The sequence below is a fragment of the Cyrtonyx montezumae genome, unplaced genomic scaffold (genome assembly GCF_038088225.1).
Source record: "Cyrtonyx montezumae isolate F1298 unplaced genomic scaffold, pur_monq_1.0 scaffold_3, whole genome shotgun sequence".
Taxonomy (NCBI): domain Eukaryota; kingdom Metazoa; phylum Chordata; class Aves; order Galliformes; family Odontophoridae; genus Cyrtonyx; species Cyrtonyx montezumae.
In genome coordinates, this window is record NW_027072034.1 from 139,699,591 (window position 1) to 139,715,260 (window position 15,670).

The 15,670-nt window shown below is 36.9% G+C and overlaps 1 protein-coding gene across 2 annotated transcripts in view; it reads right to left on the reverse strand.

Moving 5' to 3' along the window:
* CADPS2 (calcium dependent secretion activator 2) overlaps positions 1–15,670 on the reverse strand; it is a 297,492-nt gene that overhangs the window by 21,353 nt on the left and 260,469 nt on the right. For both annotated transcript variants that reach the window (XM_065743498.1, XM_065743497.1), the window contains 4 exons: positions 13,410–13,484; positions 10,009–10,092; positions 9,862–9,894; positions 2,088–2,195 (listed from right to left, as the gene is read on the reverse strand). In XM_065743498.1, coding sequence (XP_065599570.1) covers positions 2,088–2,195; positions 9,862–9,894; positions 10,009–10,092; positions 13,410–13,484 — 300 coding nt within the window. The remainder of the gene's footprint in view (positions 1–2,087; positions 2,196–9,861; positions 9,895–10,008; positions 10,093–13,409; positions 13,485–15,670) is intronic.

A 15,670-nucleotide genomic window follows, 5' to 3' on the forward strand; every position in this document is an offset into this window, starting at 1 on the left:
CAACTAAAGAAAAATAAAGACACAGACAGTTATTTGATACACATAATACTCATCATGCTTCAAGATCTATGTATGTGTCTTCTCTCCTTTCAGTATTAATGATTGGCCATGACAGTATATGATGAACACTACTGAATAAATGGGGATACAAATGGTTTTGTGTCTCAAAATCAACAGGTCCATCATGGCTTGCACATGCACAGAAACGACTTTTTTGTGTTAAAAAGCTTGACTGCTGAAGTAATATATGGGAGAGAACCTCAGTCCATGTGAACCCCAATAGTACCTCGGATTATGACATGTTGGCCTAACCCAAATTCATGCCAAGAGCTCTATGGATGACTTAATGGTATGGAAGATCACTTGCTAGTTCGCAGGGCTCTGCTCTGGCCCTGTTCAATTTATACCGTGGCCATAGCCTATGGCTTGGTCCAATTCCACTACATCAACAAAGTCAATGTGATCGCTCCAGTGAGTGTTAGACTTGGCCTTAGGCACATAATTTTATTAACATCCAGAAAATTACAACATAAGCAAAAATAACCCCAAAGAAAAACAAAAAATAGAAACTTGAAAATGAAACATATGCTTGCAGATTCAGCGCAAAAGCAAACTGAAGCAGAAGTTGCTAATATGGTTTTAGTACTTCGTGAAAGTGCCAGCTGGATGGATGATAATTTTTCTACCCCTGCAGGGCATCAAAGCTTTTATAAAATCATTCTTTTCACACATATTAGCACTTAGCTTATTAAAACAGATGATACTTTTTTTTTTTTTTTTTTTTGTAAAGCTGCCTGGAAGTGTCTGAAAATATAAAATCTGAGAGATAAATCTCATTTTGACCACCCAGTCTAACAAACAACAAACACTGACATGACATACTATGGCTGAGAGTCTATGTTATGGGACCTTCTGTGACTGCCACAACTGTAGTGTCACAGTAAAGGCTGTGAATTGCTGTTATGAAAACATTTGCTGTAACTTGCATAATTAAATGAAACTGGCAGCAAAGCTTCCTAAAATACTTAGGAGATGACACACAAATAAATACATTTCAAAGTGTGGATTATGTTCCAGAATTTGTTTTGCAATGGATTGCACTGCAAAGTGTCAAAGATGACTTATTTGGCTGCTTCATTGTCAAGTAAATTGATACAAGAGTACAATAAATAACTTCTAATTTAATGATATTTTAAATGTATAGTGCATTGAATTTATTAAGAAAAAGTAGATACTATTTCAGCCACCTGAAAATTCTGCTTCAGACAAGTCAGAAAAGGAGACGCAGACATAAATAAGTGCTCATTAGCAGAAATGTATCCAAGAGTGCTGTTAGTGGCCTTATAGGAATGCCTGGAAGAAAGAAAATTTTGGTAGAGTAGTTGATTGTTTCTAATGAAAAAGGGACACATCAAGGCTGAGGAATGGCTAGAGGGAAGCTGCAGAGGCCACTACAGAAGCTGATCTGTGTGAAAATACAGGCTGTCTAACAAAGTGTGGGCCTCAAAGATGAGGAAGAGAATTATGCTGTACTTGCAGAATCAGGATCAAAATTTTGAATATAAGTTTGACAATTCAATTAGTGGTCAACTTAAAGTTCTTAAAGTAAAAATAACATAGTGCAAAGTTCTAAAAGTAGTTCCATGGAAGTGTCTGTCAAATCCATAGATACACCTGGCATAACTGGCCTCTTTCTGTACATGAACATGCAGAGAACTATAAAAGCTCTTTATTTAGGGAAATGAACTCTGTGAGAGTTCACAAATCACACCAACCAAGTTCTCTCCATTAACACATTCAAAATCAAAAGATGGAATAAAATTGGACTACTCAAATCGGAAAAATGACTATGTCAAATAGCAATCTTCTACAATTTTTATTTATGCCTTCTAGCACTTAAAATTTCCATGCATGAAGTGTTTAAAGAAAGGCCACCCTTGATAGCTGAAGACAATAAATAAAAAGTAAAAGAAAAAATGATCAACAGGGAAGAACATAAGAACGGCTCGCTGAATATCATCAAAATGCAACTCATTCCCTCTAGTGTAGTAGTGATACCAGCAAAGCTTGTGAGGGTGGTTACTTACATCAAATAACTTCTCTATATACATTTCCTCATTGACCTTTTCTCGAAGTATATCCTGGTTTTGCCGAACAAACATGATGTAGGTATCTGCTAGATCCATCCCGGGTTTCTGAGGAAACATAAAACAAGGGGATAGAGTTGTAGGGAAGGGGAAGAGAAAGACCATGCAACAACTGATACGTGTAAGAAGTTGTAATTAGTCTTAATGAAAACTGAGATTATGTTAGAATGCTTCCATATGTATTGACAGCATTTAGTAAATCTGCTGTGAATTTTGAGTTAGTTAGCAAGTCCAGAATGGTTCATTATTTATTACAGTTTATGAATGCTTTGAGCCATATATCTGCTCTGCCATACGTGATAAAAGAAAGAAGTCTTGGTTCTTGTAACATCAGTAGCAAACTAGGACATTTTCCCCTTTGTCGTTAGTACAACTACCCCTTCTTCAAGGTCCAGATCCTGCTATCATCACGCTCAGAAAAGGGTTAAAAATTGTCAGGCAGTTCCTTTTGCATTCAGTCAGATTTGCTGCCATTTGCTTTCAATATACCACTGAACTTCGTATTTGAGGTTAGCTTCTATTAATTCTCATTCAAAGTTCAAGCATCTCAGTAAAAGCAGAGTTAGAGTGGCACAAAAATGTCAGTTTGAGAGTAGTAGACCCGTAGCCCTGTTTTTCTGAAACCGTTGCATAGGTACAGTTAGCCCAGAGAATGACTAGGAAACAAGCAGACTATACATTTCACTTCTCGCACCAACCCATGTTCTGCAGGAACACTAAAGGAGGCACAGTTTTATACCACACTCTTAAACAGGTCAAGAAAGGCTGCCTGGATGTCAGGCCAGCTAGACTGGTAACTGTAGCTGCACTTGCCCATCCAGTTGGGATATGTGGACCCCTGTATGCATAAAATGCTATTTCACACCAAACCCTCACCCTGTTAGCCTTCAATGTGCCCTTTCCTGGTAGCACATACAGAGTGGGTCTGAATTCACCTTTCTCTGAGAGGAACCAAGAACAAACATAAGCACTTTGGATAGCCTTCCCAGTCAGCAAGTTTGTAGAAGTATCTGTTGCTCCTGGATAACAGCTTTTGTTGTTGCTTGTTTCCTAAGTATGTGGCGTGCAATAGAAGGCGAAGTTTTATAATAAACGACTTTATAGTAAGCTTTAGCACTATGTGATTTAAAGACAATTTGAAATGATGACTTAGGTTAACAATTCTAGCACCTCCAAATCTCACACTGAACAACTTAACATGTTTTGCACATTTTTATTGATAATTTCACTGGCAATAGAAGTTCATTTTAAAATCTTATCAGATATGTACTTCTATGCCAGAATCATCTACATGAAACTCTTAAGAGGAAACTAAGACAATCTGTATTTACATCTGAATTACAAACCTTGTGCCACTACCTACATGAAACCCTGAAGAGGAATCTAAGATAACTGATCCTAAACATAGAAATGAAAATGCAAAATAACAACCGATAAAACAGCTCTCTGTAGGAGATCAATCAATTTCAGTCATACAAAAATGTGCCTACTTTAAAAGTTGATAGAAATGTTTTTAAATGAAACTAAATTACGTGAAGGAGATTTCAAACTGAAAGTTACATCACTCCCTCAAAAAACCCATTTGTGAAGGTACAAAAGAAAGCCAATGAATTTAGAATCTCATGTACTTTCTAAAACCTCATAGGAGATTGGTCAAGTTTTAATTTGGTGAGAAAATGGAAAAATACTCTGAAATTTCAGGGGTGGGTGAAGGAGATAATCTAATAAATGAAAGGCTTATTATGGTTCTTAGAGATTCATATTCAAATCTAAAATTAATCTAAATGGTAAAACCTTCCGGTTCTCTGGTTCATGCATTTTTCTTCCTTTAGTTCAACTCTTTAATTTCAGTTAAAAAAAAAATGTTTGTCTTGCAGACAGCCATAGCTAGAGAAATAACATTTCTCATCAGTGCTAACTCTCCCCTTATCTTTGAGCTGTTTACCTAGTCTTGAAGCTGTGACATATGGGAATTTCACACCTAGTGAATATATTTTCATGTATCTTGTGGCACGGGAGTGTAATCATTAAAAGAATATACACAAGTAAGAGTAACTGCAACAGCTGGTGACATTTACCAATTAGAATTACAGTTCTTTAAAACACTTCATCCTTCTTTAATGTGTGCAGGATAATTATCTTTGAAATCATTGTGGAAAAAAAAATTAATTTTCCTTTAAACAGAGACTGTCTTCAGTAGAAATATGTTTAAGTAAGGAAGATTACCAGTACTGCAACAGTATGATTTCTCCTTTAAAAAACTCACCAAAATCATTGCAAACTAACCATCTTTGCTAATGATGGGTGAAAAAGAATAAACATGGACTGAACCAATAGCATACAAAACTGTTCATTATCTCTGTACATATATTAGAAGCAAACCTCTGATTACAGGACCCTATTGTTGCTCTATTTTGTTTTTTAAGCTTCAGAATAAAAGAAACAGGCAAACATACAATACCAGTAATAATAAAAAAGCAATTGGGTCTACCTTAAAATGCAAGCTAATACAAACTGAGATTTACTTTAAGTAACAGTCACAGTGGACATTTAATTATAAGTACCAGACAAACCTCAAGATTCCACTTCTATGCTTAAAACATAACATTTTACTCCTCTAAATCTCAGGCAGAGCATTTTGCAGGAACTAATGGGAGAGAAATACTTTCACATGCTTAGGAGAAAATTTTAGCCTGGTTTATTTATCTAGGTAAGCGTAAAAAAGGCATTCTGTCTGAAAACTTCCCCCAGGAAAAAAAGTGTTTTTTTATGACGGATAAAAAGTTATTGTAGGTTTGTTTTATTCAGAACAAGCAGACAAGATGTTTTGCCTATCTGAAAATGAAAGAGAACCAAACAAAGAGATGAATGGAGAAACTAGAAACACAAAGACATCAAATAAAATACCAGGAAATGAAGAGTTGTAAATAGGGCTACTGTGTCGCTGGTTACACAAGTAACTGAATACACTGGCAAGTGAATGAGTTTAAACAAGGGTGTAGGCTTCGGCACATTCTTTTTTAGGGTTAATCACTAGTTAACCTGGTGAGATGAACATGCTGTTTGGGAAAAAAAAATAAAATCCTTCTTAATTATATATTGCAAGTGCTCTTACTTCCTGCTGCTCCACCTAATCCCACAGGTGCAGGTTGTCTCTTCTGCTCTGCACTGGTAGGAGGGTCCAGATCGCCATTCACTTTTTCATTGCCGTGAATTCAGATAAAGGAGAAACAACTTTTCACCATTAAACAGAGAAACACTGTCATAATGTCTATTTAAAGTGAGGTAAATTTTTAAATACTTCATCCCAGTTTCAAAGATGATGTAGAAACTGTATTAGGACTGATGTGTGCTGGGGCCACTGGTGATGGGGTGTCTGGTGAAAAGTAACACCACACAGCCTTGAGTTCCAGGCACTCACAGGTTTTGCTGCTGGAGGGTCTGCAACAAGTTTAACACTGCCACTAGCATTAGCCTTTCCCTATAGCACAGATACACTTACGTTTCTGCACAGCTTTTCACAGTGAGTTTGTCACAAATCTCAATAAAAGCCATGTACGTTTGTAAGAATCTGAATGGTGTTTACTCTCGCTTCTGCATTTGTCACAGAACATTTCTTATCATCACAGAGCATTAAGTATACTCATATTCTCGATATTACTAAGAAAGAAATGCAGTCTTACAGAGCTGCTATCCTGTCAAAGCATTCATTTATCAAAGATGAGAGCAGATGCTAAAGGCTAACTACGTAACAACCAACTTCTTCCTATTTTGTATGTGCTCTCCTCTCTGCCCCCTTCCCCTCCCCTGCTGGAAGGAGGCGTTTCAACTGCAGCGCGGGTGGAACAATGAAATGAAAAGGAGTGATGAGCTGGAGGGGGCCATTGTGAGAAACATAGGAGCTCCTTATTAAGTGTCCACCACCTAATGAAAGAACACATTGGAAAATTTCACTGCCTGAAATTTCTCCTCTAAATACTCAAGGGTCATAACTCAAGCCATTGAATCAGAGAACTAAAATATCACTAAAATATTTTTGGAGTGAAAGCTGCTTATATTCATGACAGGATCCTCACTCTTAATTTCTTACACATCAAAATACCTAAGCCATGAAGGAAAATTTGTACAATTAGTTCATTTTAAAGTTCATTTTATTCTTACATGGTCGTGAAAAATATTCTTTTGCTTAAATGAAAAGGATGCTATGCAGTTTCCCTGCCTCTAATGCATCTTCTAGTAGATTGAAAAGCAACCTTGGCAAAGGCTAAGCTGTGTATTTCACGAGAGAACTGCCATGCAGAACTAAAGCTGTGATTCTGCAAGCGTTTATGCAAACACTTTTTTCATGTAAGTGGAGTTTCACTGAAATCAAAGGGCAACACAAGCGAGAGAGTGCTTGCACCCTGTTTGCGGATCTGAATTCTGTGGTGCAAAAGATCTTCGATATGCTATAGCTACTATGTCAAAATCTGATATTTAAGTCTGCTTTCCCACCCCCAAAAAACAATTCCCTTCTACTATGTTACTTCAACTTTCTGTCAGATTAGCATTTGTCCTTCTGATCTCCATTTAAGAGATAGCTCAGAAGCACTGCTGACTTAGAACAGATGATGCAGAGCTTTTCCCCCCATTCTATTTCAGTAGCTCGTTCCTATGGTTTGAATGCAGAAGAATGGTTCCCATGTTTGGGCATACAAAGGAGGAGGAAGACAGGAGAAGCACTGAGCATGAGGATGAGGAATATTTTGTGTTCTTTATTTGTAAACAGAGGTCTCCAAGTAAATCCTGTTTAAAAGAGGAATGGCACAATATGGCCAAACCTTAATAAAGACTGATTTCCCAGAGAAGTTGCTTACTTCTCAAAATCGGTTGAATAGATAACGCGACACAAGTGTTATATTTGGAAATGGAGGTGTCTGGAAGGTCCCAATGTGTATTTGCCTGGTAGGAGGCTGAGTTCCTGGTTTGGCCTCTACAGGACCCCATAAGTCAAATGCTGGCACATGTGTGAGGCCCCTTTTCATACCTTTGATCCCTGCATAAAGGCAACAGCAGAGTAAGAGGGCTGGCATTGTGTAAGTTGTGCACTGCTGTCAGCCCTGGCTCCTTCAAATGGCCTCTGTGCACTTGGTATGACAGGTGGCCTACATGGAGTGCGGGAGGATTAGGTTCCTTCTGTGCCCTCTAAATGACTGGCATAGATTACTGGCTCCAACAAAAGGATTTAAACATACCTTTCTGAACAGAAACAAGTATATAAATATGCATGTAACTGGATGCTCAATTTGTATAAGTAATTGCTCTGGTTATATTTGTAAATGAGGCAAACGTGTACAGAAATGACAAGCTACATATACAGTTATTTGTGTGCAAAACTGACTTACATGATGAGAACCTGAACACAATGAAATTATCTACACAATTTAGAAGTAATAATAATTTGAGATCAATACACATTTTTGCCCTCAATTTTACTGCATTCTTTCCCTTTTCTCACTAGCTAGCTATATAAATAGAACATTAAATAAAAGACAGGTTTTAGTTCTGCATCTCCTAATGGTTCCTTGGGCTTTAAGAGAAACTAACAAATACTTGGCTGAGTGATTTTTTTTTTAATTTATTTTTAATGCCCTAAATAAGTTCCTGTATTCCCAGACATCAAAGCACCAGTAAGAGAAAAAAACTGCATCCCTAATGTACTTCTAATATTCATAATGCCCATGCTGTTTACCTCCAAACATTTGTTTCTTTCATGAGTCCAATAGCCACAACTTCTTCCATTTCAGAGCATAGCATATCGTGACAATTACCGATAAAAGTAGCAAAATAACAACTAGATTTTTTCACCATTATTTTTATGAAAACAGAAATTATCTTTTCTTAGTTTGGGTTATTTTGTACTGCTGCTAATATTTCCATAGATGTTTCTGATACCAAAACACACAATGTCGATATATCCTTATGTGCTGTGGTGGAAGAAAGCACCAGGAGTTTCTTGCGACAGTACATGTACCAAAAGAGCATTCTGAGAAATGGAGCGTTGTGTTGAACGCTTTCTTAAACAGGTTAGAAACAACAGAAGACACTTAATTTTGGATGGAGTTTTTCACAATTCTCTGAAAAGATTAATGAACAGAAAGGTGGATAGTGACACTGAACAAGTAAGCAAACTGCAAGTCTGAGTCCACGTGTCCCATTCCTGAGAAGATAAAGAATGCTACCTGTGTAGAGTATGTGTTCTTATGTCCCACAACTTCATGTCTAAGTTGCTTATCAATACTAGAATTATTAGAATCAACCTTCTCCTCAACATGACCAAGAACCATCCAAGAACATCCTTCTTCTTTATTAATCCTTTACTTCCAATTTTATTGAACTTTTCACTGTATCCTCTTTCCCTCTCATCCGATCTCTAAGACATTCTGCTCAGTACTCTCTTCATTTTATCCTGATGTCTCCTTTGTCAATTTAAAAAGTAAATTCCTTCTTATTTCACTATAAGAGAGCATATTTTCCACTCTTCGCCAAATAGTCATCATGGAATAAAAGACGAAAAATTTTGATGAATTCATGTACATACTTCAAAAAAACCCAGCCCAAACCTAAACATCAGCCTTCTGGCCTCTCAACCCCTTCTGCTCATGATCCACCAAGAGATCAGCAGTCCAGCTGCCGAGACCCCAAGGACAATGCTGAGGTGATCCACTGAGAACTTCAAATGGAAGGATGGGAGCAGAATGTGGTCATCTAATAAGGTGTAATTTTACATTTTTTGAAAGCATGTCAAATGAAAGGACTGCTGCATTTTGGGGTACCTCTAAGTCTTTCACTGCAAGGAACTGAATTTCAAGCACAGACTAACAATTTTAGAATAATTCAGTCCTGGGCCTACTGTGATCCTCTTTGAGACCCTTCCACACCTGCAGCTATATGATAAAGAAGGACAGGAGGAGACAAAACTGCTGGATGCATTTCTAGCAACCACACAGTCTTGTATGTTTGGGGTTCATCTATATTTGTAATTGTATTTATGTGAAATCATTAACATAATTTCAATTCTTTTTCCTGTGCTTGGCAAGTAAGATTATCTTAAAATCACACCGAAATCCATGAGAACACAGACACTTGTGAGAGAACAAAGAATATTTTTGGTAGTGATGCTGACAATATCTGTGCGTTTTAGAAGAAAAATATTTTATTCTGGTGAAAATATTCGAATAGTTGCATTTTACTTCTATGTATAAAATAGCTCCAACAGCAATCCTTTTCATTTTTATTCACACCACACAGACACCATGTAGTCAATGGTAGATCAAACAGACGTTTAGCAAGCAAGGGATTAAATAAGCAAGGTTGGGTTCTACATTAAAAAATGACTCTTTTACTTGTTGCTTATCCTCTCTACAGTTGAGCACTTTGTCCAAATGATGGAAACTCTCCTACAAAAAAGTATCTAGGTTACAATCCTTACTCTTCCACAACTGAAAAAGTACATTGAGAATAACCTTTCTAAGCTTTGCTTTGAGAGTTATTTGTTGCTTAAGGGAAATGAAATGCCCTCTGAGGTTTGTAGTGGCTGTTTAAATACTCTGTGCAAAGCTGTAATGAATCCCTGTAGGAAAGCAAAATGTCAACAAAAAAAGTGTGAGCTAACAAAAGAGCCATTTTTTGAATTATTATTAACAACTGAAAAAAAAAAAAGGATTGTACTTACAGGAACGTCAACATATTTTGCAGCTGCTTTCACCTTTAGAAAATGGAAAATAAAACAACACACAGTAAGGGCTTACTACTACAGATTGTGCACAAGTTTAGAATTATGCACAGAAAGAACAAAACCACTGTGAATTCAAACACCTACCGTGAACGAAACTAATGATGAGAAGAAAGTGCCTTCATCATATCTTGACAATTTGGACAGCACACCTTCCAACACTGAAACAACCTGGAGGAGAAGCACAGAGCAAAAGCCAAATGCACAATGTGAGAAGTAAATATTTTGAATGAGAAAGTGAGGTATTTTTCCCTCAGACTTCTATTGTTCAACATGGCAAACAGCCAAATTGATCATTTTTTCTCTCACAGAGTGCTGAAATCATGGAAGGCATTCTTTTTTCAGCTCACTTTCTGATCACACTGGTAGATATCACTGTATCAATGCAGAAACAGAAACCAACTGACATTTTCTTTCATGGTGGGCCTGTTAACACTCACCTCTTTGCTTTCCCTTCACTGCATGGTTAAATACAGGAGTGTGTATACCCAATGTGTATTCTGGGCAGGAAACGTTATTTTCTAGGACCTTAGTTTCTAGGATCACAGCTTCAGTGATGATGGAGCACAATTCTTAAAGCCTATTATTTCAACATCACGTTCCTCTTATCTTTGTTACTGAAAAGAAACTCAACACCAATTTCATCTGACAGTGGCAGAGTACTAGAGATTTCTGTCAACTCGTCTTCAGCAACAGCAACAGCTGCATGGCCAATATGGGGCATGAGAAGACAGGCCCTACGTCTCTGTTATGGCAGGGTCCTCTCCTCCATGCTTCCACCTGCAACTCTGAAGTGGCACACAGTGGCCGTTTTGTCAGAATCTATTTCTGACTCCAAAAATCTCTTATTAATTACATTCAACGAATTAATTATAGACAATATTTAATCAGGCAAAATTAGCATTAAACATGTTCCTCTGTGACATTATGTTGCTTAAGACACGATGTATGACAAACTATCTGTCAGCCATTGTATATCTTCACATTTGTTTTACACATACAAATTGCCTTCCAGTATGTATAAAGATGGTTTTAAAAGTCATCCCTTGCTCCAACACAGTCATTCCAGCAATCACGAGTATCATTTTATGAGTGTGAGGACAGAACAAAATTCCATCTGGCATGCTGTTAATGGGCACTGTAACAGTGTCACAACAGTGTCACCTCCAGAGGAACTGAGATCATCACTTTACAATAAGCCCAGCTCTTAACAGTTCAAGGAGCAGGAGCAAGTGCAAGCCTACATTTGTCATTTATCAATCTAACCTGTCATATTACAGTGATTAATTAAGACACTAGTATGCCAGTGCTGATCAAGGAATTAAACCACTTCATGAGCTACCAGAGAGATTGTGGTTGTTTCTGCATTCCTTGCACAGTTTAATTAGAGTCCCCTTATTAGATCAAATGCCATCTCTCTGCCTTGCCGTTCTGTGCCTGCAGAAGCTGCTGCTCATGCGTTGCAGACTCACATACTCATTTTATGTGAGTGGTAAAGATGCTTTCTGCTCAAGGGTGTTCAGTCATATTGTGCAAATATCCACCATGGAAGGGGCTTATGTTACAAAAAACATCATGTCCACATTGTCAACAAATGGTTCCAAAACAAGTGGGATAGAAATGGTTCCAATACAAGTGGGACACAAAAGATCAGGAAGTAAAACACCACAGTGTCAAGGATGCCCATTTAAATGGAAGGCATAGTTATGAAGCTGGAAACTTCTTTTCTGAGCTCTCACTGTACAAACTTGTGAAGCTCTAAGAGCATCTGATTCTCTGAACTGGTTACCCTGAGACACACTGTGCTTTGTTCTGCTGCTTAGTGCTGTTCTCTTATTTGTTAAATGCTTTAGCCTAGTAAGTCTTACACAAAAAAGTCACAGTTTCATCTTCTCTAAGTAGAATCTCACTGAAGTGTTCTTTTCATTTTCATAGATCACTGGCAGCTAAAAACAAATACTGAAACACTTACTCCACTGGAACATAATACCGAGGCAAGAAATACAGAGGCAAAGGCTAAACAGTAATGAAAACAATTAGATGAAAAATAATGAATATGCAGGGATATTATGCACATTGATGTGCATTTTTCCTGGCCAAAACTGAGAGTGAAGCATCAGCCTTCCTCTGCACCCTCAGAGGCTTTCTGCTTTGGAACAGGAGCAATGTCACTGGCAGTTCACATCTCAAGTGAGGAGAGCTTGGTTAAGCTCCTAATGATTGGCCTATGACACAGGATATTTGCTTCCCGTTCTGAGATTTCAAGCTCTTGCCACAGTGTATGTGATAACTAATAATGCATATCCCTCTTCCCTGATGGCAATTGTCTCTAGAATTTTTAAATCCACATCCAGAATGAATATGATCATTTTCCCCCTTCTTCAAAAAATTCAGATATATTAAAAATCATTTCAAGGACTAACTTCTAACAGTGTGATTTGCTTTCATTTAATTTCCCCCTCTACCTCTTCAGTAATTCTAAAAAACCTGTCAGACTGCATATAAATCTCAGCACTGTCAACGTAAACAATTTGGTGCCGTGTTTACTTTAATACAGCACTTTGCAGACAACAATTTTACATTTTTTTCCACATGTATCAACCACGATTAAACTTTTATAACAATTGTACAAAAATTCCCTCTCCCACTCATGTGCAAGCAGGAGAAGGTCACTCCAAAAAGAGATTCTTGCTCCCTCTCACCCCCTGCCAGCAAGCTGTAACAAATGAAAACAACAAAGGCATAAGGAAAATATGAGCACCGTCTTAATTTCCCTCACTAACTCACAATTTGTAAATGCAAGGCTAATTTCTCCTCCTCTGAAAATCAGAGATGTCTGTGTACTTTGCAATGCATAGACAGCAAAACATCTTATAAAATGTTTATGTTCTCCAGTCATTATTTGCTGTGTCCTTCAGACTGAAAGCCTTTTCCTCTATATTAAGCACTTAAGACTTTTAGTGGAGAGCTACAGTAACACATGATGTTATTTAAATTTTCTTCAAATATTCAAGTATTTATATCATGTCAGAACATGTTTCCTTTTTACATAAAAATCTCGCAAAGGTAACTTCTGGAAATAACAACTTAGAATACACTTTTAAATTAAATTAGCTTTTAGATTTCTGAAGCAAAATCTTATTAAAAAGTTATATTCTGGGTGTTGTTCAGCTCTAAATACAGAATTATTTAAATAATATCTGATGATGGAGAGGAAGCTTTCTGGGACACCACTGACACAATCAGGTCTTACCAGTTCTATCTGATAAGCAAGTTGCACAGGCATCTTTCAACTAACAGTTAATAATATTTAATTTTGTAAATGTGACATTATTTGGATGACAATGTGTTACAAATGGTGTTGTTCCCTCCCCTTCCAACTCACTGTGCACTGCAAACCTGCACGACACTTAAAGACACTTCAGAAGTTCAGCAATTAGAAATATATTTTGTACTTTTTTAATGAAATAAAATCTAAATTGTTTTACCTTTGAAACAAGAAGTGAAATAATTTCTTTCACAGTTTCTTCAACCAAATCATCTACTTTTGAATGGTATTGTTGCTGTTTTTCAAAAGATAAAGAAGCATTAGCATGTACATGAACACACACTTTTGTCATAAGTCATAAATGCTGCGAAGCTGATAACGCTGCCAGATCAGATTTACTTAAAATTATCATTTTGAACATCAGAAGAACAAACTCTTGAAAACGATCCACCCAATCAACACTTTCTTACGTTCTGTGTTGAAAATTTTCCCATGTATACTGTTGAGTTAAGCAGCTAATGGGGTTATTATTTAGATGAATTGAGTTCTTATTCTTATTCAGGCGAAGGAATGTGAAGGATACTTTTTGTCTTCTCCTATATAATTAAGGTGGCCATGTATTTTTTTCTAAAGGGTTGGTTTAGCAGCAGAAGCAAAAAGACTAGAATAAGATTTAATTAATAGAGCATTTCATGTCTGACAACTCTCATTCATAAGTTATTTTAAATGTCCTCTAGAAATGAAACGAACTTCAATTGTTCATCCTAAAAGAGCCTTTTTGTTAGCACAGTGAGCTCCAGTTTATACAAGTCTCACAATATGCTCAAGCAAGGGCAAAATTAAAATTTCATCAACAAAGCAGAATAGATGGTAACAAATTAATAGAGCATAGAAGGCATAATAAAACAGACTTCATTTTCCATAGTCTCTTTCTTTTGCTTTTTCATAAAGAAGGTGCCTTTAAGTAAATGCTTTTAAAATAAACCTGAAAGACTTTTAGATAATACTACAGAGTTCCCTCCTGAAATTAACAGAAACTAGGGATCCCGTTTTGTCAAGGAGGCACATCAATTTAAACAGTAATTCTTCCTTTAGAAACATTTATCTGTCAGCAAAGATTGTCCCCAATAGCCACTTCACAGAAAATGTGACTTGTAAAGACTAACCCTGCCTTCGTAGTTCAAGGCTACTTGGAACAGCTAACAGCATAATGCTCGGAGTAAAAGTACTGGGGTCAGTACAAACATCAGCCTAACTTAGCAGCTGCTAGATGAATAGTTTGCAGAGTTTTTAAAGGCTATTTTTCATCTGTCTTAGAGTTGCCATACAAATCAAAACATTAAATTGGTTCACTTGAATAAATTTAGAAATAATTTTCTAAATAGTACATCTCCAAAAATTGCATTTAAACTAAGAGAGGATGAAACTATGAAATGTGTTTATCCATCCACATGTATCTGTTCCATGTACCAACTACTGTTCCCAATGTATGCTAAGTTTTGCTTTTAACATTTTCTCTACAGTTAAAAAATACTTGGAAAACATGAATGCAGATCTCAGACAATATTAGCATGAATCTCAGAAGAGTGAAAAAATGTATTAAGTACATTAAAGAACTTTCCATGGTTCCATTATATTTAACTTCATTATGTGACCAGAGAAATTAAGAAACAATTTGAATTATTCAAAAATAACATAAAGCTTCCAAAATTATGAAGTTTCTTTAGGAATAAGATGTGAATTTTCTTTTAACCTGAATTTCATTTCATTTTTTTTTCCAAGACTTATTTTGCAAATCATGAGATAAAAAACTTTTTTTATCCCAATCCTCCCCAGTGTCAACTTCCAGCAACACAGTCACCCTTGACAAAACAAAACAGCAGGTCCTCATGGGGAATTATTTGACTACAGGTGAAAGCCTTTAGGAAGATGGCAAATATTGTAGAACTCACCATGGAGTTATACGAGCTGACAAGGTTATATGCACAACCCCAAAATCAGAAATGGAAGGACTGCTTTTTCTACTTCTGCCATGTTTGCTCAGTGAAGCAATCTACAACCCTTTCCCAAACTCATTTATTTATGGATGGTTGTGTCCTTATATTTTGCTGGCTGATGTGATCACAGTTCACATGGCGTTAGAATCTAGACAAGTCCCATAACTAAATGATTAGAACATATGTTGTGGGGTCTTTCAGCATGATCCCAAAAATGCTGAAGGATCTTGGGATAACGTAAAATGCAGCTCTGCCCCAGAGTTACTCCAGTGAAATATGAACAGCTGCACCTATAGGAGGTACACGAGAGAAAACGCTGCTAAGTGACAAAGAGCGTCATGGGATGTGACCAAAAAAGACTCTGTTGAGAACAATGTGGCTGGTCTTCCAAACTTGTCTACATGCTCCTAGTGGCAGACCCAATGCTGCCATTTGGAAAGAGACAAAAGTATTTTAACACCCTTTGGCAACTGTACTTTTGGGA